This window comes from Drosophila bipectinata, chromosome 3L (assembly GCF_030179905.1).
Source record: "Drosophila bipectinata strain 14024-0381.07 chromosome 3L, DbipHiC1v2, whole genome shotgun sequence".
Lineage (NCBI taxonomy): Eukaryota > Metazoa > Arthropoda > Insecta > Diptera > Drosophilidae > Drosophila > Drosophila bipectinata.
Window position 1 is genome coordinate 5,556,675 of NC_091738.1, and position 25,391 is coordinate 5,582,065.

General features: G+C 41.0%; 1 protein-coding gene and 2 long non-coding RNA genes across 4 annotated transcripts; 1 reads left to right on the forward strand and 2 right to left on the reverse strand.

Moving 5' to 3' along the window:
* Positions 1-1,538: 1,538 nt before the first annotated feature.
* Positions 1,539-2,666, reverse strand: LOC138926446 (uncharacterized). The gene is made up of 4 exons (XR_011442981.1): positions 2,539-2,666; positions 2,353-2,443; positions 2,150-2,284; positions 1,539-2,086 (listed from the first exon to the last, which is right to left on the reverse strand). It is a non-coding gene; the product is annotated as an uncharacterized lncRNA (long non-coding RNA).
* Positions 2,667-4,145: 1,479 nt separating this feature from the next.
* LOC108128425 (uncharacterized) lies at positions 4,146-12,338 on the reverse strand. Of its 2 annotated transcripts, none has more exons than XM_017246023.3 (3): positions 12,004-12,338; positions 5,273-5,527; positions 4,146-5,198 (listed from the first exon to the last, which is right to left on the reverse strand). In XM_017246023.3, the coding sequence occupies exons 1-3, from the start codon at positions 12,085-12,087 to the stop codon at positions 4,422-4,424; spliced, it is 1,116 nt and encodes a 371-aa protein (XP_017101512.2). In that variant the 5' UTR covers positions 12,088-12,338; the 3' UTR covers positions 4,146-4,421. The 2 variants fall into 2 exon arrangements, with proteins under 2 accessions (XP_017101512.2, XP_017101511.2); XM_017246022.3 differs by having other exon boundaries at positions 4,146-5,201; positions 12,004-12,337.
* LOC108128426 (uncharacterized) lies at positions 5,899-7,051 on the forward strand. The gene is made up of 2 exons (XR_011442771.1): positions 5,899-6,173; positions 6,226-7,051. It is a non-coding gene; the product is annotated as an uncharacterized lncRNA (long non-coding RNA).
* Positions 12,339-25,391: the final 13,053 nt, after the last annotated feature.

The window sequence follows — 25,391 nt, forward strand, 5'->3', positions numbered from 1 at the left end:
TGCCTTTTCAGCAGCAACAGGATGCGGACAATTATTTTGAGTTCCAGGGATGCAAATCAGGACAGTCTCATTATCGGTATAAGATAATATTTGGGCAGCTCTTGGGGTTGGAAATAGAGTGAATTAATTCTGGGAAGTAGACATTTTAATGATTCCAGGAAACAAAGGGAGGAAAATTAAGGCAAAATATGTAAGAAAATATATGCAAAGTATCGGAGAGAATTTCAATTAGGTAGGATATCATATGAGTCATTAGTGAAGGCTTTGCCCTAAATGAGTTTCCAGGAATTCAGAGGCATTAGTGGATTAATGCTAAACAAACGGATACAAAAACTTAAAATTGTTTTAATTGGGAATTCAAACAAAGATAAACAAAAGTACAAATGAATGGTGTTCCTTTGAATAATTTCAATAATTGGTTTGTTTACTTACATGAATGGAAGGAAAAGTTATGATTGCGTTAGACAGGAAACTGGCACCCTTTAAAATCGCATCCTTTAAAATCCTTTTCTCTTTATCGACCCTTTGAGGGCGTGTTTTTGTTGGCTGCGTTTGATATTCACTTGGCCGAGTGCCAACTGATTTTCTGTTTTATACAGATTGTGAGCCACAAAGAGACCCCATCCCTTGGCCCCATCTAGCTCCCTTTGTGATCCCATTTTTACCACCGGCCTGGGGCAACTAAACAATTGAGTGCACTTTGCGCTGCTTGTTGCATATACTAATGCCATATACTTTTTTCCTGTCGTCAGTGGATCACGTAGTGTTGAAAGGATAGGGCTAAGGATAAGGATAAGTCGGGCAGTCAGTCAGCCACCCGGCGGCTTGGTTATCCCTGTGCGTGCCACTGCTGACACAATTTTCATCTTCTCTTTCTAAGACTTGCATCATAGTAGGGTCACGGCTGGTTGGACACTCGAGTGGCACATAATTTCCGCCACACAGCTGCGAGTTTCTGGCTCGAACACTATACGAAATAGTCCAGGATATTAATGCAAGTTTGTAGTTGTATTGAGAGGAATTTAAGGTCAATTTTCTTAAAATCGTTCTTTTTTCAAAGTACTGGTTTCAAACCTGTTTTAATAATGACTGTAACTCTTATTTTAAATTTAATTTATTGAATATTTAATATAAATACAACTCAGCTATATTTGTTTCAACCTTATGACAAGTGCTAGTCATTTTCCCGAGTGCATAGCAACGTCTTGGACTGCAGCTAGCCTTTATTTTGATTGCATTACCCGACTGAAAGTTCGAATCTCTGTGGTTGATTGAATTTTCCAGCGTCCAGCTTGGCCGTATTTTCCATCATTATCGCCAAAGCCGGTGGATATGCTTTAAGCGCATTAAGGACCCAGAGCCCGGAGCTGAGGCGAGCTTCCATGCCAGAATGTCGGATGCGAAATGCGTGCTAATTAAAAGGCAAAACATTTATGCAATGCCAGACTGGCTGGAGCAGGCGCAACAAAAGGCAGTGTGGCACAAAGGCAATGGCGGCCGTCATGGCAACACATGGTTGCCACTCCCTTTTCATCCTACCGCCTCCTGCCTTTCCTGGCGAATAAATCCCATATAAACAGAAGATAATCCAGGCAACATCATTGCAAATGCCATTCATCGCTGGTGAGGTCCTGCCACCACTGATTTTCCTCCTGTTGCTCCCATTTCAGCTCCTTTTGAATGAATGTCAGTATTCAGGCAGTCAGACGGGAGAAGACCTGTACTCCTCTGCTGAATGATTGACCATTCATGGATGCACTCGTCCTCAATTATTGATTTTCCCAGTACATGGCTTACCGTTGAGAGGGAGCTATTCAAATAGAAGAGCTGTTTTTGTAATTAGCTGCGGTGGTGTCAGGTGGGGAGCAAGCGGGATACCTGAATGCTGACTTAATGAGGGCCACTAGACGCATAATCAAATCGTGGGGATCAAAGAAATTTGCAGACAAACAAATTATAATTTGTTTAACAGTGGCCGGATAAGTGAGTTTTTTTTATAAATACAAAAATATAGACAAATATATGCAATCATTTAACAAATTTTAAAGTATACAGTCCATCAACAATTTTCATTTAATTAATTTACCTGCCCATTAGAATACTTTATTTATATTTACTCTTTACTCGTGGTAGCATTTTAGATACTTACTCTGACATTATCACAACCATTTCGTAATTAGTGGGGCATACAGGTCCCCCGTGGAAATAAAACTGGAAAATTTTACCCAGCGACATTTTTGGTTGGCATGGCTTTTCAGCTGTCAGCTTTCAAAAGCTAAATAAACTGGTGAAAAAATTACGCAAATATTTCAAGTGATAGGGGAAACGAAAATAAATATAAACGTAGCATACATTTCAGATGAAAACACTTCATTAGCGGAAATGTTTGTTTTTACATATCCTTTCATGACGACCACGACTGAAGGACCAACATCAGGAGCACCTGAAATAAATAAAACAAGAAAGAATCATTTTTTGCTAGTAGTAATATAGTTGGATAAAAAAACCACAGAGCACGGAAGGTGAAGAGAATCCTACCCTGACTTTAAATCAAAAATGAAATAAATTGGCCAATCGCCAACTTCTCTTGCCAATTTGGTTTATTCTGATAATTTTGAAGACAATTTTAATAAAACATTTCCATTTTGTGGTCAGTCTGATTGGCAGCCAATTAATGACTGGGTGGCTTCGATTTAAGTTGAAAAGTTCTGAGGCCAAAAAAATTATAAAAGGCAACTTTCGTGTTCAATTAATTTATTGTCATAATTATAACATTTTCCATTTTCAGTTATTGTATTCATTTCGATTCGGTTATTAATGATGTAACGTTATTAATGCTGTCAGCGTATTCATTTATTTGTAATTTGTTTGCCAATGTTTTTTACGACCTCGTTATTGTTAATGGCCTTTTGTTTCACCACCCTCGGGTATTCATTTATATAGTCTGTCCACTATATTCTGTCCGGAGATACTGTCATTGGGTATATTTGTAGTTTATGTTTTATTCACTTGCCAGTCCATTGTTTGCACCCGTGAATTATTACGTTTATTTGGTTTAAGTAAATAATATCGAATATCAATCATGTCGTATAAAAAAGTCATTTTTCCCAGGGGGTTAACCGGAAAAATTATTTTGCATAAAAATTGATTGTCAGAGCTGAATAGGTTTTGGTGTTTTATGAAGTGGCGGTATTGTTGTTTTGTTTATTTTCAGTTTTAATTGATATGTGGAAGCAATTATAGAAGTTTTTAGTAAGCTCCCAGAGGCAATACAAATTTTAAAATATTACACATTTTTAGTTTTTTGAAAAACACCAGAAAACGTAGTTTACTTTTAGGTGCCTTTTGATGTAATGGGAGAGATGTAAGTATAATTCTTGTGTAAGTAAATGTAAGATTACATCTTACATCGTTATTTTTAAGATTTTACAAATTGTAAAATTGAATTTTGGAATATGTTGCTTTATTAACTTTTGCAATAGGTTGTAAAAGAAAAACTGAATATAAATTTCGTTCTATTTTTTGTTACATCTACGTCTTTTATTCTCTAAAAGTGGGTTTCTAAAATAATATTTTGAACAAAATATTTTAGCCCGAACATATTTAAAGTAAAATTTACCAAAAGAGCCACTTTATTGTAAAATTCTTGTAAAACATCCTGTACAAATTTAAAACCTCACAACTATTTTAATTTATTTATGAATTTACAAAGAATTGATAAATAAGTAATGGAAAGAAATAAATGCCAAAATGAAACTAAAATATAGTTTAGGATAATTTGTTTAGCTTGCCGCCCTTTTAAACTTGTAATCACTGCAGACTATTACTAATTCAGATGAATTCCATAGAACCACTCAAACGTGTAGAATTCGTTTTGCTCTAAAAGTTGTAAACCGCTGTAATTATTTATGCCACCGGCAATGTTGCAGCAACATGTTGCCAAACGCATTTCGTCGAGTGCTCCACGAGCCGCACTTGAAAAATTAATGAGAGCCACTCGAATCGCTAATCACATGTAAGTGAAGCGTTCGACGTCCAACCCTCCAACCAGCAGGATACCCTACAGTTGCAAAAGAACGAGGAGGGGGGAGAAACAGGATACGCATTTTGATTGCTGGGGCGGGGTTACATTAAGTTCTCGGGGGTTGCGTTTCTGCTGAATGGCATTGTTTGATTTTTATTCATAGTTCACTTTTACAATACAAAATAACTTAGCCTTATATCGGATACAAATCTGCACTATTTCCCTTAGTTGGTAGTCCTTAAACGATGACGTAATAGCTAACCAATATCCATAAACTATATCACAATTACTTAGACACATGAAAAACAAATCCCTATTTAATTTCACCTATCGTTCCCTTTGCAGATCGATATTATGTTAGTCCCAGTCCCAGATAGTCCCACTTAATGGCTAATTTCTACATCTCGATGCCCTTGGCCTGCAGGCTCTTCAGGATCCCCAGCAGCTGCAATGACTCCAGTGGTTCGAAGTCATCGTCGTACCGGATGGAGGCGTTCTTCACCGCATGTCGCTCCCGTGGCATGTCCAGGGTAACGGGCAGCTGCTCCTGCATCACCGAGTGGTGCGTAATCAGGGCCTTTAGGCTGGTGAACTGCTTCTTGGCTCCCTTCAGTCGGTACATCAGATTCCGGGTGGTTTGCACCGGATAGGCCTTAACCTTGCTGTTCTTCTCCAGGCGCACGACGAGCTGGAAATTCCGGGGAGTGCTGCGGCGCAGAAGAAAGCTTCCGGGTGTGGATTTTCGCAGGTGCTCCACCGCCGCCTTGGCCGTGATCCTTGGCTGGTACCAAGGACACTCCAGCAGCTCCGGCTCCTCATCGTCCTCGTCATCGGAGTTTTGGTGGGTGCTGCCGTAACGTATCGGCAATCGGATAATCCTGCGGCGTTTGCTCGATGTAATCAAGCTGGAGTTCTCCGTGACAAGTTGGCAACAGTCTGAGATCCCCGCATCAGAGTCCTCCTCGGCAACCTCCTCGTCATCGTCCTCCGGATTGGAGTCGCTGCTGGGCTGACTGGTCTGCCAGCAGTTAAGTGACAGCAGGGACTTTTGGGGCGAACGTTTGGGCGTGGTGGGGTTGCTACTCGAGGTGGTGGTGGAGCTGCAGCTGCAGTCCGCATCGCGTTCCTCCTCCTCTTCCTCCGCGTCGGCATGGTACGAGGAGTCGAGAAGGTCCTGCTAAATAGAAAAGAAAGATACAACTCATTAAAAAACTGATCAGCATTAAAAAAACTATATTTTGTACACACCTCATCGTAATCGCTGGTGGGCTCCTCGTCCAGGACCTGCTGTTCCTTGTGCGAGGATTGGGCGAACAGTTTGCGCTGCAGGAAGTTCTTCATGCTGTCATAGACCTTGTGCGTGCGACTCTGGTTGGGCTCCTGTTCTCCAGTACTTGGGAACTGCAGCTTGCTGGTCCATTGTTCACACTTCTCCTGGGCCGAGTCAACATTGTACTGACCATAGATGTCCGAGTAGTCGGGACATTTGATGGCGTTGCGTAGCTGTCGGGCGGAAACAAACAAGACACATTTTTTTTTGTTAGATTTGGTTTGTGGAAATTTGTAGAAAGTGTCAGGAAAGTGTCCCCATAAATCTTATCTGTCTCGTTGAGGGATTCCCATTTCGTTAGAAGAGCGCACTCTTATGCAACAGCCACACAACCATCCCATTATCCTGGCATTGTTCTCATATTTTTTCTCCCTTTGTTAGGCCAATCCCATTCGCAGTCCTTTCTCCTACTCAAAACACGACTCCTTTGGCTGCTAATGCTTTTGGGTCACTGCTGCCGAGATATCCTTGTAATGCGCTTGCTCTACTTGTTCATTGTTGTACAATTTCCCAGTCCCAGTCCCAGTCCCTTCGCTGCCACTGTTCTTATTTGCCTTTCATTTCGCCCATAAAATATTCATATGCAGCTACTGTCAGGGGTTGTTAGTGCTAAGGATATATTTTCAACACCTATTCAGGGCTTTAATGTGGCTTTAAATATGTCTTTTATAATCCTTTTTTTTCTCTAATAAGATAGGCCTTGTTTTTTACTTTATAAACGTTTAAAAAGCCTTCCAAATTGTAATAATAGTATATCTTAAAGCAATGTCTTTATTAAAGTGGACCACTTTTACCTTTGTACTCTTCTTGTTTCTAAAGGTAACTCTTCTTAATTTAAACTTAAAAAATATTTAATGAATTTTCGGTTTAGTGCTTCTCGGAGGGAAAAATCGGCCCATTAATCCTCCACAAGGGCAGGTCATTGCCTATTTCGGAGTATTTCGACCGAAATTCCACGCATTCTGCGGTGGTTGGCGACAAATCTTGGTCCATGATTGGCGATGCAAGCGAGTGCCTGGTCGGATGCCTCAAAATACCCGCCATTCTGTGCATGGTGATCGCTGGTGTGATGCACCCCTTGTGGATGCAACGTTGCAGGCAACACTTCAGCACGCACAAAGCACTCGAACCAAATGGGCAAAATAATGAGCATTCAATTGAAAAGCAGGACCCACTCGCACAAAGGAACCACGAACCCAGCCAGGTAAAGCTGTGCGATATGGGATTATAAAATCGAATTCGATGGGGCGTTTAAAGGAGGGTCGGGGACTCGTTATTCAACACATTCAATAAATTAGAGAAAGAATGGGTTTTTTGGGAACTCAACTCAAAACAAAGGAAGTGCAGACGCAGCACTTCCGTTGCAGCCGACCAGCCCAGCCCAGCCCATTGATTTGCATTTCCAATTGAAAATCTTGTTTACACATGCCGGCCGAAAATTGGTTGCTACATCTTGGCCAATGGCCATTAATTCGTGGCCAACGAGCCGTAGCCAAATAAGTCCAGTGGTCTTTTTCTTTGATGTGGCCACGCAGCGCATAAATCTGACGAAGCGGCGTGAAAATGCCTCAAAAAAGTATACCTTTTATCGGCTTAAATCAAACACAATGCCCCAACAAGCGTTTAATGGCCAAGATTCTTGCCAGTTACATGAGTTTTAATTTATGCAAGGCCGTCCCGAAACATTTCAAAATAGAGAAAGAGGAACAGTAATTTCAATGATAAAAGACGACGTCGAACCCTCTCTCCTGCCCCAAAGAAATCAAAATAAAATCCAGCCTACAGTAGTGACCGAAAAGGTGTTGGCCCTTTTCTCTTATTTTGTCTGGTGTTTCTGGTGTGCGTGCTAATGCAATAATGATAGGTATGGTGTTGGAGTTTTTGGGCCACATTCTGATCCGATCCTGGCCTGCGGAAAGGTTCAGCTCTAATTGATGATGAAACAGCGCCCCGGGCCGAATCGACTTTCTTTGTTTGGCCAGCGAGGTGTTAGCATATTTTTGTAATCAAAAATGGTGTTACAATAAAAACGCAGGTAACCGAATCGACAGCTGACAGACAAAAAAGGTCTAAGGCCTAAGGTCGTCTCCCCTCTATTCCACTCAAAGGTCTTATAAAAACAGTTGTTAAATTTTCATTTATTGTGCATTTATAGAAAGAAGATCGGGGGAGCAGCAGTTTAAATTAGTTGAAGTGGCCGGAGTGAGTTGATGAATTTATTGAAATGTTTCCTTTTGTGCGCCACTTGAGGTCCCTCGTCCAATACATATGCCATAATTTTCATCCCGCTGGAAAATCAAGCAGCTGGTAAAGAGCCTTGAACTGCCAAGAATCCTGCGAGAAACCACCCTACAACCTGCCCACCTCGTCGTGGGAAGTGGTTACGGGTTTTTGGTGGCTTTTAAATTGTAACCGCAATAACACTAACCGGCCACTTATTCTCTCACAAATTGGCCAATTGCCAAAACAGCTGTGCAATGAAAACAGAAACAGAACTCCACTCCACCCACTTTACAACCCCTCGTGTTTCGGGAAAATTTTCAAAAAATTCCTTGAGACATTTTCGAATCGAAATTAGTAATATTTCATTTGGTTCGTTGGTGCCATTAGTTGGGCATTTTTGAATATATTTTGGTTGGCATCTCGCTTTTAGTTCCGACTAATTTGACAGTTTTATGCCACACCAGAGAAACTGCTCAAAAGTGATCCCAGCACGGACACACGTGTCGGGGCTTTCAAAATGTCAGAGATACATGGTCTTACGAGTAGTTTATGACATTTTTTAAAACACGTCCCGCACACACACGCCTCTTTCCAGCCCCGATTCAGTGAAATATCAAAAGATTTTCTTTATAGTTAGTTAAACGAGTTCGTATTTTTTTTTGGGAGGAGGCCGGCCTGCAACTCACTCGTAAAATGATTTTCTCACTAATTTAGTTTTATATGCCCGGAAAAATGTTGGATGGACTTCGGTTTTTATTATTTTTCTGTGGCCCTTCTGTGGCAGTTTATAGGTGTAAAAAATTGGGTCACATAAAAAATTATTGAAATGTGAATCGAATTGAGTTGTGTTTTTATATCTCATCGGCTGCCTGGGGTTTCTTGTCGTATTTTATGTCGTGTTTAAAAAACCATTTTAATGGGTTTATTAAATGCAAATGAAAATTGTTGAAATTTTAATTGTATTTTATGGACACATCTCTGTTAGGGGGCTTTCTTTAAAGAGCGAGTGGGTTGCTGAGGCAATGAACTTTTGGAATTTATCACTTTGAGGGTTACGGAACAATTTAATTAGAGACTCTGACAACTTTTTCTACAAGTTGAATGTCTACTCTCCAGTAACCGGGCATGCAAATAGTTCGGACCGAGTCTAGTCTAGTCCCACTACGTCTAATGCACACAAATCCTTGGCGGAAGCCATATGAAACTCAAACACGGACACGGACCAGGCCAACGTGCCGATGATAACAACGATGATGTCGGCTTCTAGCCAGAAGTTCTCAGTTCTCAGTGCCTCAGTGTTCAGTTGATGGCCAGACTAAAACCAAAACCAAAAACTATTTGTAGTCTAGCTAGTAAGGGAGTAAGGGGGGGAAGGGGCTATAATATAGTAGGAAGGTTGGGCCACTCACTCGGATACCGTTGAAAGCTTTTTTGCATATTTGCATTACATTTTCATGGCGTGGCATGTGGCGAACAAAACGAAGAGGGGGACGAAAATTTATATTGAGTCGAGCGTAAAAATAACAATGCAGACAGATGATGGTCGAGGCGGCAGACGGCATGAAAATAAGTGAAATTGTTGTTTACTCAAAGCGACGGAGACCATCGTATTCGTTGGCAAAATATGGAGCATAAATTACAACAATGCATGCAATGCAGTATGCAGCTCCCCAGTCTTAGCTCTCAGCTCCACCAGAGTTGGCCATTTAATTATGCTCATCAATTGTGCAGGCAGGCCTGCTGCAGATAGCATTTTCCCCAATAAATCATGGCTTGTAGTCAACTAGGCGTCTGCCTCGAAATTTCTAATTAAATGCACTTAAAAGCGGTGCAATTAATTTTCTATCCTTAGACTGTTTTTCCCCCAAAAATCAAAGTCTCTTCATGTAAATACATGTGTTGAACATGAACACTAGGGCCTAGGGCCTAGGCATTAATCACTGGCCTTGAAAAGGGAGCAACTGACTGGGCTGGAGCTGGTTTCAAGAGGGAGCTCTTTGGGAAAAGTGCATTAAAATGCCTTTGGATTTAAATGCCTCAGATCATTGCTGCTAATCGTCGCCGGCAGTTGATTTAATTTTAGCTGCATCTCATCGAGAATTATGAGGCCCATCAGTGCACTCGGGGAAAATCCACTTAGGCAGGGCGTCGAAGGCATCAGAGCATGGCCCCATGAGGAGGAAAATAATTTCTGGGCCGACTTTCAACGGGATGCATTGTATGGTAAGTGATTTTGGTACTTGGTCTGGAAAAAATCTACAAACTGTCTATAGTTTTATATAGTTTGCAACTCCCCTGCAGACTCTAATTTATCTCTGGCTTTTAATTGTCTCCGATTTTAATCTAGCAATATGGTTGCAGTTCCCTTCATATCCTCCACAAAACCGACAGCATATGGTCATTCCAGACAGACCAAGACCCATACCCACAACAGTTGTATGACAATTTTATTAGTTCTGGTCCTCTGTGAAGTCGTATGTTCCACAGTTCGTGACGATTCCGTTTTGTATCTTTGACCCGCGATATCCGAGATGCCTTTTATCTGTTGCGAGCCCGCTAATTGAAATCGTTTGTCAGCACAACTTCACACACAAACTGTCTCGGTTTGTAAACATACAATACGATGTCTGGCAATAGATTCTGATAATGCGGATGCGGATTTTTCAGTGGGGTTTGTGGGGAGGTGTCGAACGATTTATACCGAGAGATCCCAAAGATCTAAGAAACTAAAGGAACATTCTTGCACTTTTCTGTTTTCGTAAGAGCTGAATGGCACTGTGAAGGGTTCTTTAAAATATTTCCTGTTAAAAACAACTCCCGTTGCGGCCACACCCACTCTTCCGATTTCAAAAGACAATCCTTTTGGGAGCCAAAATAGACAACACCTACAACTTTGGCCCGAAGAAAAATTGAATTGAAAAAGAAACAAGGAGGGGATGGAGAAGACGGATTCCATAGATCAAAACAAAAAGAATCTAGCTGAGGAATGAGGAGGGATGGGTGTCAATTCTGGTGAAAAATGACAGAAAATGCAGAGGTCGGCACGACGGAAGGCAAAACGCAAACTGTCATTCGGTTTTGTCAGTTTGAAATTACAAACTTTTTTTCTCATCATGGCTCATGGCCTGTGTTCATCATGGTTTTTGGTAAACAAATATTTTGATAAATGCCATCAGGCCAGCAGCAGCCTCAGATGTTGCCTGAGAAGAGGCTTTATTATTGTTGGGTATCTGGGCAGCAGTCTCAACTCAAATAAGGAGATTAGTAAAGCAAAGTAGCTCTGGCTCTGAAGAAAGTTGACTCTAGCATTCAGGTAGTCATAGAGGTAGTTTGTCTTAATTAAGCCACTTATACGGACTATCATCCGACTGGCATCGCGGCTAGACGATAAAGCCTAGTTAGCGCTTATCGCCAATCAAAAACAAATAACATATGCGTTTTGTTTAAACACTCGTAGATATTCAGTCAAATCAATCATTATCTTTATGGGGCCAACATATGTTTTGATTTCAATTTTCCAACTTGAACTCGTCGGGCTTCGTTTATTTGCTCTACTTATCGCCCAGAAATCAGGCTGCATTTATAATTTGATTTATTTGAATTGTGATTTCTGTTGTTTGGCTTAGCACTCGGCTTATGCCCCGTACTATCTTCCCGTACTTTATATATACTCTGATTTAGTTTTTATGCAAATCATATTTATTTGGCTCTATGTGATTTAGTGTCCCACTGATTTACGTCGACAGTTGAGTTTATTATGCCGCACTGTTGTTGTTTCAGCCTTTGTGTGGTGGTGGTGTTGCCTGGTATCTGTGACACTAAATCATTTTAATTGTTGTCGTTCGTGTTTTGAATTCGGCTATCCCCCCACTGCCCCATAGCGGGTCAATATGCTGGGGAGTTCACTGTAGAGAGATAGTGCCAAGAAGAGTGCGTGGGTTGGCCGTGAAGATAATGTCGGTATGTGTGGGGGAGTGTGAAATGTGCATAGACTGTTAGATACATTCCATGATGTTCAGAACATTGGGAGGCATGAGATATGGGAACTCTTTGGTTGATGAGTGGGTTTAGTTATCCGGAAATAATATGTTTTGTTGGTCATACATATAACATAATTATTAAAATTGTATCTAAAATCAATCTAAAAGTTTTTAGCTTATGAATAGTTTATGATCTATAGCCTAGAATGACATAATACGGGTTGAATACTATTAAAGGGCTTCAGTTTAATGACCTAACTATGGATTGTACTCATTGGAAACTATTCAAAACTATTCATTCTTTCAAGATCTACCTTAAAGGCCCTATTCCTATTTAGTCTAAGTCTAGTCTTCACTTTCCCCTTTTCATTAAGACCTTAAAGATCCTTTTTAGAGACTTTTTTGACTAAGATCTTTAGATCCTTATAGATAGATTCTAAACTTACCATCTTGTTCTTAAGCTGAGTATCCTTTTTGTTATCGTTATCCGTGGTGGCGCCAAATCGGTTGTACTGGAACAAGCGACCCATTTTTTGGTTTAAATTATTCGTTTTCTTCGGATTTTATAGTTTGTTTACACTTTGGTCTTTAAACACAGGCAGAATATGCCCCAAAAGGTCGTAATTTCAAGAACTTTATGTGCGAATGGCCTACTATGGTGTTCGATTATTTAGCGCGTAATTTCGAATCGGTTTCGGGGCTCGGAATGGTTTCCAGTTTCGAATACGAATACGAATCCGAGAGTTCCGGGAGCGATACGAGCGATCGAGTCGAAGTGCGCTGAGGGAATGAAAATGAAACGAAATCCACGGACCTCGAATGCATCGAAAAAATACAAACGGAAAATGAGCACGAGACGGAGAGCGTGGAGAAGAAGCAGCCATCCGGTGAAAGGGGGTGAGAGGTGAGTCAAAGAGAGAGGTCGGTGGTGGAGAGAGTGGCTGAGGCAAGGGCGAGGGCGAGGGAGTGTAGTATCGTTGAGATACAAAATTTCATGACAGGCAGGCCGGCGTTGTTCATGCATTTACCGCTAGTTCTATGCCTCTCTGAGTTGGTTTTTCTTCATTTGCTTCTGTATTCTCAAAACACACTCGCAGACACACACAGATTCACAAATACATACACCCGTACAGTGGAACACTCAAAACAGCAACAGCACAAATAGAAGCAGAAAAAACCACTCCAACAAAAAGCGAAATGAGAAAAATTTACTACAACCAACGGAAACTACACTGAAACAAAAAGCCAGAAGGAAGAAAAAGTGCTGTTTTGGGCAGAAGGCCCAAAGTGAATGAAACGAAATGCGAGTTTGAGTGACTGACTGAATGACTGACGATGAACCTGGGGGTAAGTCAGTCAGAGAGTGAGCGGGTGAGTGAGTCTGCCTGTCACTCCTCAACAAGTTGACTTCCCCAGTGGGTGGGTGGTGGTTTCTGGGGGGGTTGGCAAAAGGGGGAACTTGGGCCGCTGGCGAGTCATTCAGTTTGGACAGCAAAGGAATAGGAACAGGACCAGAGCCAGAACCAGAACCAGGAGCTGAATCCGAATCTGAAACAGTGAAGGAAATGACAGAAACAGAAGCCAAGCCGAGTCCAGCCGAGTTTTGACTTTTCATTTCAGTATTAATGTAGTTTTTCACAGACAAAGGCAGTATAATAGGTACTAAAAATAAATATAATTAACTAGGAAGGATATAAATAATTTTATTCAAAATAAAATAAGAGTAAAATCTTATTAAAGCCTAGTTTTTGGGGCCTCTCTAAATAACACTCATACGCACTGTTGTCTGAGCTTTGATTTGAGGATTAGATCTTTGAGAGATCCCACAGCTTCCATTTTATGCTATTGAGCTGATCATAATAGTGTGTCCTGAATGAGTCCTTGGTGATATGGGTGACTGCTTGTCTGAATGTGTGTTTGTGTCTGTGTCATTGATGCGCGCTCTACTTTCGGCTGCTTCCTTTGCTTGTGTGCTCTCCTTGCTGTTTTTACACATTGCCTTTTGCTTATTTGTTTAAGGTCCTCGTAATCGTATGTAGCCTGCCATAAGGCCCACCCACTGAAATGCATTTTCCACCCACTGCGCCACATCACCCACCCCCCCTCAAAAACCCACTCCTCTTTATCCTCTTTATCAGAGGCACTACATTGAAAGTTTCATCGTCTTTTTCTGGTCGCCTTTTTTTGCACGAGCATAAAATAAACACAAAAACTTTTCAGTCTCATTCAGCAGTCGGATACCCCTACCCCACCCCCTCGCAGCCCCCTCTTTTCGTCCTGGCATGGCGTAATTATCATTATCCTTTCGACTCTCGTTTTGCGCTTTTCATTTTTCCGTGTGCTGTTTATACAGGCAACTATGGCACTTTAATTGAAGTCAATTTTTTATACTCTGCGGCTGCCCCGGCAACTTTTGCCCCAAGTTGGCCCCCCTGCCCCCACCCATCCAAACCACTCCTTTGCCATTTTCATTGAAAATAATTTTGCAACTTATTAGCACCTCCGGAAATTATGAGTTCAAGTTTTTTTTTGTGGCTTGTTTACGAGCTGGGTGCTTGGACCGCTTCTTTCCCATTTTCCCCATTTTATTATTAATTGAGCTGCTCCGGTTTGGCTTCAGAGCTTTTTCCTCTTTTGTTTACTTAATTAGCACGTCGGAAGGATGAAGGAAACTTCCATCAACTGATGCCAAGAGTTCTGACCAGGATCACCATCAGTGTTGGATTAATTGGAAGTTTTTTTTTCACTATTTTCGGGTTATAACAGCTGCAGTTAATACCTGATCGGATACCTTAATAAATCATTCAAGTATGAAAACGAAAATCCCAGTGAAGGCTTACTAATAATCCATTTTTATTTTTCTGGTCATATGCTACCCCGAAATATTTCACCCGCGTTTTGCACCCTTCGGAGCAAATTATTTTTTTATTCCATGGAAATCAGAGCCAGAGCTGTTCTTTATAATTAGATTATTACATTAATAAGTCGCTTTAACAAATGCTTCGATTTTCCACCCCCTTCTGAACTGCAATACCCCAGTCTGACCTTCCACTTAGCTAAGCTGATATTTTGGCAACAGTTGCGAAAATTGAATTCGGTTGCAGCATTTAATACAAGTATCCCATTGTGTGCGGCAATCTCACGGTTTCGCCATCGCCCCGATGAGAAAGCACTTTTCGGTTCACTCAAGGAGCGAATACATAAATCAAGTGCAACCCCCCCTGACATCGTCAGACTGGAGAACTCGATTTCGTCCCGTTGTGAATTGCAGTTTCATTAGATAGAAAGCTTTTCCATTTCTGAGGTTGATTTGTCATCACAATAACATCAATTTTGGACGATGTCTGGGGCCCGTTTGAAGAGCATTTGATTTTTCCAATTGAATATTGTGTAAATTTCGCCAGCTGTGTCCTTTCCACACTGGAGTGGCCCACTGGAAACTCCTCCCATTCCGACCAATGGCACTTAATGTTTGTCAATTATTTGCAGTAATTTGCAATATTTCTAAATGCTTACGCCGATCCTCCCCCTTAAATTGTTTTTAATGGCCATTTGCACTTACGCACTGACTGCAGAAATTATATCCCCTCAACCAAAGTGTAATGGCTTCATCATTGAGAGCAATAAATGGCCTACAAGGACAAGAAACTCTGGCATTTCATTCCCATTTCTGTTTATTATTGTTGTTCAGGTCGTTTGGTTTCGTTTTTCGTGTTCTGATTTAATTTATAGTCGCATCGCGTTGGGAAAATAAATGTGTATTTATTGACAAAGCCAGGCCCAATTCGAATATCAATTTTATTTCCCACAGCCCGACATGGGGTCTCGCGATAGCAAGTGTTAAAAACGTAGTTTACCTCTATTCTTCAACGGCAATTTGTTTAGAAGTAGGAAAAGTGACTCAAATCATTATCCCAAAAATTATCACTAGGGGCTTTTCTTCAATGGTAGAATATCTAGCCCGCGGTGTTATTGTGCGGCTTTTCGGAGTTTCTTTATCTCTAACCCGACTCTCAAGTGATCCAAACAATTATGTTTATAAATGATTTGTTAGGGGTGGTCTGGTCTGGTTTTCCTTTCAAGTGTTTCTGGTTTTCGGATAATCCCTCCAGAACTACATATGTGTGAAAACCATTAAATCTTAGTTTAATTGTTTTCTGTTCTTATCAAAACCTTGGGGCCTTCGGTTTTGGTTATTTTGCTTTAAATTTTGGGTCTAGGGATTTTCTGGACTGTGTCGTGTCTTGGTTTACGACTGCCGGCAAGTTCAACGGATTTTTTAATTGCTGCGCCTAGAGTTTTGGGGGTTTTTCAATGTTTTCATTTTATATATATTTTCCCCCTTTATTTTCCACCGGCCCATCGTCATAAATCATTCGGTTTTCGGGCGGGGGAGACAGACAGTCCAGACCCAGCATTTTGAATAATTTTTGTTGTCTGTAATTTCTATTTTGATTTAGCTTCCATAAAGCGGGCTAGTTTCTTTATTCATATTTTATAGCACATTAACTTGTCCCGCCGATAATTTTATTTGACATGGTTTTAGTCTCAGCCCACCTTAAGAAAACAGAAAACAGAGCGCCTCTCGATCAATCAGTCATTTATCAAATGTCAGGCAAAAGTTTCCTTATCCCACTCTGGTATATCTCTGGCCCGCCCCTTTCATATTTCTTGTTCTGATAAAGAAAAGCCCGCTGAATTTTGGAAATTTCTCACACGTTTCGTTACATATCAAATATGTGGAGTCTTCTCCCTTCTTTTTAATTCCACGTAATGGTTTCGATAACGCCCACATTAACGAGAACTTCGCCGAACGAACAATGAAAACGATTTTCCGGCAGCAACTCAGCACAAACAATTAAGGCGATGCATAAATTAGGCAACAACCCAGCTTGAATAACTAATTTCCTGTACGGCAATTACTAAAAAAAAAAAAAGAGAGGCGCACTGCGTAATTCCATCCCAAGACCAAGTGCACGATAAATGAGCATATTTGGATGCATGATACATTTAATCGCTGGAAAAGTGAATGCTGGAGGGGACCGAGCCCGGACCAAGAACCATAAAAAAACGTGACAAAATGCAAGTTTTACGATAGCCAAGTGTGACCCGGTTTTTCCATTCCATTCAAAGCAGAACGAATAAATTTATGCCCATGGAGGCGAAACCACAAAAAGAGCCCGGGCCGGAGTGCTCGATAAGGTGGAACACGACCACAGATCGTCGAATTTAATGCATTTGATAGAGCCAGAGATCCGTGTTAGGGGTTAGAGGTTTTATTTACCTTCATACTTCAGAACAGACAAATAAATCGTAATTGGCGTACGAGGGTTTCTTTTTTATATTATAGTTTTTTTTTCTATTTTGAGGACTGCGCTTCGTATCGAGTGGTTCGGTTTTTTCATGCCCATTAAAATGGTAAACTGGAAAACCCATAACATACACAGAGCAGGCCAGGAAAAATTCCGAAATGGCGTTCTGCGGTTGGCAGACCTTTGTTTAGAGACCCTTTTTCCTATCCTCTATTTTTTTCCGGCTCCGGAAATAGTGAAGTGTTATCATGATCGGAAAATCTGAAAACACTGATAGAAAGATTTCATGAGCCTGCTGAAGGTGCCGTTTCCCATTGTTTTGAGTTGTGAAGAGATACGGTAGGAGATAGGAGTCGTGGAGTGCGAACAGCTGCCAAAAGTTTGCCCAGGGGCTTGGCAAAATTTTGCGATTATTCCGGAACGATAGCGGAAACAAACAGATCGGAAATTGGATGATAGCGCATAAAGGTTATAAATCATTATTTGAATGTCAAAGCAAGCTAGGGGTGACGAAGCTGAGAGTTTGAAACAAAAATATGTTAATGGTACTTTACCTTTTATATTTTATATAGGTTTATGAAAAATAAGTTTCTCAACAAACTATTTCTCCCCAAGTTATGAAGTATCCCCTTCGGGAGAAGAAAAGTCATATTTGCTGGGCCTTAATGACCTCCACTACTCACTAACGACTGCCTTAGTGACCCAATTCTTTTGGCTGATGTTCTACCAGCGTAGAAAATTTCATCTAGTTGGTAAAACCCACCGAAGATTAATGAACTACAAAAGATGGGAACACAAATCATGTGAAATAAGAGAGCCGTATGGGGGCCTTGAGTTACAAATATATATGTATTTTTAGGGAAGAACAAATGTGTGACAATTTCTCAAAGAAGGAAAAAGGATGCGAGTCCTCCACGCACACAGTAGGTGTCATGGCCAAGTGAGAATGTCACACTTGCAGCTTAACCATAAAAAATGTATGTATGTCGGAGTCGGAGGTGGAGGACACTGAATCTGGTTCTAAATGGGACTCTGAAACTAGGAGCCTGTCGCGACATTTGGGCGCGACCCTTAAAGGTGCATTTACAAGAGGAACAAAGTGAGGTTGAAAGAGGTCCTGGTACGTGTGCGTCCGCGTTTGCCGCCAGGATGTGCCATAATCAAGATGAAGACATGTGCAGTCGTTAGGCTTGTTATCCTTTACTTAGCCGTCGCCTTTCCTCTGAAAATTAATGGCCCAACCCTCACCGGTTCTCGGAGCAGCTGGCCGACCTCAAAGCCAGACTTTTCCTGCATCGAACATTTGAATATGGGCGAGGATGTAATTTGATATTTTTCTCAGACTCCAGGTCCCGTTCCGTTTGCAGGAAGTGCGACTTGTAATTCTCGATATGGGCGCCTCCTGCTGCTGTCCTTGCCGTATTTGTTTGGAATTAATGAAATTTAGACATAAAAATATATTTCCGAGTGGAAGAAAACAAGCAAACAAAGCGGCTGGCAGGGGGAACTACTTTATCCTCTGTTTGATGTGACTCATGAGGGTAATCATCGGAAATTGAGTTATCTTCGAGGACCCCACAGCATATGGATCCAATGGACAGGCCTTTTAGCGAAATCAAAGGACCTGCGACTTAGTTTGCCTAAACGATTTGGACAAAAGGAGAAACTTTTCCAGACTTGTAATCAAAATGGATATTTACGCAAAGAAAGTAGGAAACTTCTTAGGGTCTTTTGCGAGAAATTTCAGTAGCACATCCCACATACGCCTCTTGTTATCTCATCAGTCTCACCTATGACCTAATCCCCGACAAAAAATGTCACCGACAACATCCTACACAGCCTGGAGACAGTCTAAACCCAAAAAGGGAAAATCTGATGAGTGAAGGATGCGCGAAACGAAATCCGCTTAATGCGATTTTCAAGTGGAAAGCAATGAGAATGTCCTTGCAATTTATCCTACCACTCAACCTCCTGCATCTATCCTATCTCTGCTATTTTTCTCAAATTTTTCAAGGCTGCCTGGAGAGTGAAAAAAAACTAGAAGACAATGCCAAAAATTAGAACAATGCTTGCCAAAAAAAATGGAAGAGTAGGAACAAAAAGAAGTGCCTGACTGTCTGGAGCGCCGCTGTCAGGATGATGGGTGAGTGCAGTCCCTGGCCATTGTCGCACTTAAGGACCTAGGCCTAGGCCTAGACCTAGACACAAAACCAAGGGTAAATGAAATTTGGCACAGCTCCGGGATCCGAGGGAATTTATAGTGCAACGGCAATGGCAACATCAGCAGGATCAGCACCAGGCAGTTAATGACGTTGCAATGGAAAACAAAACGAGAAATAATGAGTTTTCCCTTTGTGCCTGTGTCGCCGTCTATCAACCGCAACATGCAACATGCAACACACACACAATCAGAGTCAGCAAAGTCAATTCGGATCCTTCGTCCTGGGCAGCTGCACGATTGTTCTGGGTTCCCGGCTACCTGTATCGCACCTCGAGCATATGTACATATGTACATCTACCATATCCTTTCGCACAATGGCCAATTTAAATGGTGCTGTCAGCGGGCAGTCCTCTGGCCCAAAAAAGAGCCAACACAATGGGCCAAGTAAATTAAAAGAAAATACGAATTCTCGTGTTTAATGAACCGCGCCCCAATCATATTTTTCGAGAGCGAGGCCTGAGAAATGGAGATACACGAGAAAACTTTTAGACAGCTGTCATAAACAGAGTGAGACCTTCGACGAGGGACTTGTCACTTTTTCACTCAGTCGTCAGTCAGCTGGAGTATCTGTATCTGTATCTTTCAGATACGCGATCCAGTCGAAATACGAAATTCAGTAAACGGCCCAATTAACCCCTTTAGTCGAACGCCTCGCCTCATCTCTGGCCGAGAAGGGCTCGAAAGTATTTTCGTATTTCGTGTTTATTTTGGTAATTCAAATGCATCGTTTTAACCCTTTTTCGTGTGTTGATGTCTTTTAAATGGGAGCTGGTCCGGGGTCTGGCTGTGTAAATATTTTGTTTACTCCGCTGTCATTCAGTCAGCCAGAGGCGGCTAAAAATTAACAGGGATGGAAGCGTGATGGAACGATATTGAATTTATTTTTATCATGGGACTTTTTTTTAAGGTCTTAGGTTATTCAAATAGAAATATAAGAATACATCTTGTCAGCATTTAAATAGTGTGTTTATTATTTTAATTGATGTATAATAAGGGGCACCAAAGATACTTAAATTTTTCAAACCAATTTATGGATCTCCAAAATATGTTTGTCATCCCATTATCTCCAGACCGTAAGCCCTATATAATTTCGTCCAAAAAACTGTATCGAAATGAAATACTTTTCTCCATAATTTGCATAAATGCAGAGCCCGCATCCATTTGCAACCCCTTTGGGCACTTTGACGTCAAGTCTCCATCCCGTGACCGGGTTTGTTTGTTTATCCTTTTGCCCTCGGAGTCCGACTCCGCCTCCGCCTCCGTGGCGCCAGTCTCAATTACTTTATTGACCCGGGATGCGGAGAGCATCCGTAGTAGTGGCTGCAGATTGCATTTCAATTGCGAAAACTATTTCAGCTGCATTGGAAACTGATTTATGCGCTGGCTTTGTTTCTGGGCCAAGTCGAGAATAGTTGTGATTGATTGGCTTGCCATTCAATTGTCAACGGAACGTAATCAAATTGGCTTATGTAAACAATGCATTTCAAGGAGATACTCTCAATCGAGACCGAGTTGAAATGTCAAGAGAAATATGATTTACGACCCCAGCCAAATGGGAAAAGAATCAAGAAAAATGCATTCAATGCCGGTATCTGCAATTGAAGATGCGCCATCGAATCAATAGTTCAGCTCTGTACTCTCCGGAGACCAAATCAAAGTCCATTCGAAGGGGCTGGCCATCAATTGAAGAATCATTAGCCGGTCTATAAGTTTGGACCTCATGAATAGTGAGTTAGCAATCATATAAATCAAGCTAACAAAGCGTAACCCATAGCGTAAGCAAAAATGTATATAAATTATGATTACGTCTTTGGACTTTGAGGTCGAATATCAGCAAATGACATGAAAAATTGTCATTAAGCCGGAAAAAGTTGAGAGCCGAAAAAACCCGGCCAAGTTAGCTGTGGCTTTTCTGTGGTTTTCCGCAAACAAAAAGAAAAATATCACCACTGGCAGGAAAATACACCACTGGTTAACTACACATATGTGGGCGCCTAGAAATGGAGGACATAAATCATATCCTGTTGCCTGCCGGCTACGCACTCGGCATAAGGACAAATGTTGATGATGACAAAGCGCCATTAAAGGCACATTTACACACCCACGCCAGTCCTGGCACCTACTTCCTTTTTTCCGAAAAAAGCGCCAAACAAATCACATAAATCAAGCGCGACACTTCGCTTATTATTTGCTGATTTTCCTCTTTCTGTTTATGGGCTCTTTTTTTGGGTTTCGATAAAAGTTTTCTACGAGTTTGAGGGCCTTATATCAAGATTTAGGTGTTTCAAAAATTGACAGGTTCAATTTGAACTGGTAGGCAAATATATGTGTCAAGAAAATGTGAATAGGGTGCAGCATATTCCTGCCACACATAAACGAAATTTTTTAAACTTCGAAATATATTTTGATTTATTGAAAATTGGTTGGTCAAGGGGTATCCCATTAAAATTTATGGAAAATCGATCTACAAATCGTTTAAGGTATTCCGCTCAAGAATCGGATAATTATTCCCGAAGATATAGCCTTCGTTGAGGGCCATATAGTGGCTCCTTGCATTTTGGAGGATTTTCGAAGGGGATCCTCCAGAAAATTTGACAAAAAATTGAAAAAAAATTATGTTCTTATATTTTAATGCAGATTGGTAGAGAATCGATCTACAAATCGTTTAAGGTATTCCGCTCAAGAATCTGATAATTATTCTCGAAGATATAGCCTTCGCTGTGTGCCATATAGTGGCTCCATGCATTTTGGTGGATTTTCGAAGGGGATCCTTCATAAAATATGACAAAAAATTGAAAAAAAATTGTGTTCTCATATTTTGATGCAGATTGGTAGAGAATCGGCCTACAAATCGTTTAAGGTATTCCGCTCAAGAATCGGATAATTATTGCCAAAGATATAGCCTTCGCTGTGGGCCATGTAGTGGCTTCGTGCATTTTGGTGGATTTTCGAAGGGGATCCTCCAGAAAATTTGACAAAAAATTTATAAAAAATTATGTTCTCATATTTTAATGCAGATTGGTAGAGAATCGGCCTACAAATCGTTTAAGGTATTCCGCTCAAGAATCGGATAATTATTGCCAAAGATATAGCCTTCGCTGTGGGCCATGTAGTGGCTTCGTGCATTTTGGTGGATTTTCGAAGGGGATCCTCCAGAAAATTTGACAAAAAATTGAAAAAAAAATTATGTTCTTATATTTTAATGCAGATTGGTAGAGAATCGATCTACAAATCGTTTAAGGTATTCCGCTCAAGAATCTGATAATTATTCTCGAAGATATAGCCTTCGCTGTGTGCCATATAGTGGCTCCATGCATTTTGGTGGATTTTCGAAGGGGATCCTTCATAAAATATGACAAAAAATTTAAAAAAAATTGTGTTCTCATATTTTGATGCAGATTGGTGGAGAATCAGCCTACAAATCGTTTAAGGTATTCCGCTCAAGAATCGGATAATTATTGCCAAAGATATAGCCTTCGCTGTGGGCCATATAGTGGCTCCATGCATTTTGGTGGATTTTCGAAGGGGGTCCTCCAGAAAATTTGACAAAAAATTGAAAAAAAATTATGTTCTCATATTTTAATGCAGATTGGTAGAGAATCGATCTACAAATCGTTTAAGGTATTCCGCTTAAGAATCGGATAATTATTGCCAAAGATATAGCCTTCGCTGTGGGCCATGTAGTGGCTCCATGCATTTTGGTGGATTTTCGAAGGGGATCCTCCAGAAAATTTGACAAAAAATGGAAAAAAAATTATGTTCTCATATTTTAATGCAGATTGGTAGAAAATCGGCCTACAAATCGTTTAAGGTATTCCGCTCAAGAATCGGATAATTATTGCCAAAGATATAGCCTTCGCTGTGGGCCATATAGTGGCTCCATGCATTTTGGCGGATTTTCGAAGGGGATGCTCCAGAAAATATGACAAAAAATTGAAAAAAAATTATGTTCTCATATTTTGATGCATATTGGTAGAGAATCGATCTACAAATCGTTTAAGGTATTCCGCTCAAGAATCGGATAATTATTCCCGAAGATATAGCCTTCGCTGCGGGTTTTTTGAGGGATCTCGAAAACTCTTTAAAGTTATTTAATATACCAATTAAATTCGCATTAATGTGAGATATTTTGAACTATGGTGAGCATTTAGCAAGAACCCTGATCGTGTGTGTCCTTTTATTTTCTCATCAAAAGAAAACTGCTTTATTGTACTTGGAAAAACAGCAGACATCCCACCAATTAGGAATGCTATTAGCAGCTACGCCCTCAGAAAAGTATCCTCTTGGCCGGCCAGGTAAGTCGATATAATAAAAGAAGGATAAGAAGGAGCAAAAGAGCGCTATCCCCGCCCAAACATTATACATTTTTGCCGCTTCAATTAGGATTTAATAATTTCTTAGCCTTGTGAAATTTATTGGTTTCGATTTCCGCTCCATTGCCTCATCTGCTGGCTGACCACACCCCCGCGACAGGATAATGGTGTCCTGCCGCCTCTGATGTCCTCTGATCTCCTGCGGCTTAGGCTGTGGTCTCCTGTCAGGGCCTTTAATTGAAAAAGTCTTTAGCTTAAATTATTAAATTGATTTTTATTCATTTTTAATGGCTAGTGTCCTGGACGGCCTGGCGGAAGGAAAGCTGGGCGTGGATCTGACAGCTATGCCTTAATGGCAGCTTAGGTGGCATTAGAGTTTTAACTTTTTTGTATTCCACGTTGAGTTTAAAGCTTTGTCCCCCTGGGGACTCGGAGCGGCTTTTAGCAGCTGCTGCTCTCGGGCTTAACTTTGCGGCAAACTTTGGCAGAACATATGCCACCGGGCTGAGTCATCAATCAGGTCTATTAGAAACCACCAAACTTGACACGAGACTGTCTGGTCCAACCCTATATGGTATGATGGCTTTGGCCAGCAATTTCATGGCTGACAGACGACCAGGCCAAATGACACTAAAGGTCTAGACTTCTTGTTGCATTTACTGCACTCGAAAAATAACTATAACTTTTACTTTTCCATTGAAAAGTATGATGGGTTTCTTGGCATAATTTTTCTTGTTGTGTAATTATTTTCTTTTTGCATGACAGGGTAACATTTGTGTAAGCTTCACCCTCGTCTCAGCTGAAAACTGCAAATTAAACTAAACATAAACACAATTTCTCAGCACTTAAGGCGAAATGAAATTATGATTATGCAAGCGCCGCTGGCGAGTTTCACACCGTTGGCGAGTGCGAGTCTGTTGCCAACTTTTTCCAACCCTCCTGGCCAAGCAAATGAATGAAAGGAAGTTTTTTTTCTCCCTTTCGGTGAGACGCGTGCCGAAATGAAAACGTCATGTTTTCGAATGAAGTTTTTGAATTATGATGTTGACGCGACATGGTTTTTGGGCCATCATCTGGCGGCAGGCACAGGGCATTAAATTAATTCAAAACGTTCTCAGGACACGCGTTTTGTCTGATTGGTAGAACCTTGGAAAAAAATGTAAACCGTAAATTGATGAAAGCCCGATAAAAGGTGTGCTCGAGAGTCGTGGAAAAGGACAGGACAAGATAGAATATCCTGATGTACGGCAACCAAAGTCCTCTGGGACTCCCAAGCTTAGGGAGGGTCTACTTGAAGGTCTTCACTGATGAAAAATATTGCCAAAAGATGCTTTGGTTATTGTATGTTTGGGTTTTTTTTATAAGTTCTTACAAGGCTACAAATCTATAAGCCTTATTTCAAACATAATTTCAATATGTTTTTCTTATCAGTTTCCCTCAGTGAACTTCTATTGAGGGTTACTTTTCGCCCTTCACTTTTTTTTTGCTGTTGTATCTCTGCGGAAAGTTTGCTGTTTGCACTTTCAATTCGAGTTTATTATTATTGGCGTTATTTTGAATGCATTTGTGTGTTTGCATGCCACATTAGTGGCCGACCCGTGACTCTCGCCCCACGACTCAGTCTTAGTCTCTCCCCCGATCACGGCCGTCTGCATTTGTCGTTTACAAATTGGTTTTCGTGTTCAGCTCGCATCTATTTTGCTCGGCTGCATAATCAGGGGTTTGGGTTGGACCTTGTTGGACCACAGGAGGGGTACGTGATCTCTACTCCGCACTTACTCTATTTTTATATGTCCGCTGCTTGTTATATTCCCGGCTGATAAGGCACGTGGCCTCATTTATCAACTGCGACTGCAACAAGCGAAACATGCAACTAACTTTTATACGGACTCCTCCGATTTCTATTCCTAGTTCAATTCCAATCCTTCCTTGGGGTTGTTTTATAGCTACACTTGAAGAGTAATTGTTTCTTGAATAAAATTAGACAT

What these genes read in the sequence shown, in the direction of transcription:
- LOC108128425 (XM_017246022.3), bottom strand. Translation starts at nt 12,087, where the DNA reads ATGGGTCGCTTGTTCCAGTACAACCGATTTGGCGCCACCACGGATAAC. An exon ending in CTCAGCTTAAGAACAAGATG is followed by an intron (nt 5,528 to 12,003) that starts GTAAGTTTAGAA and finishes TCCGCCCGACAG; the next exon opens with CTACGCAACGCCATCAAATG. An exon ending in CCACCAGCGATTACGATGAG is followed by an intron (nt 5,202 to 5,272) that starts GTGTGTACAAAA and finishes TTTTCTATTTAG; the next exon opens with CAGGACCTTCTCGACTCCTC.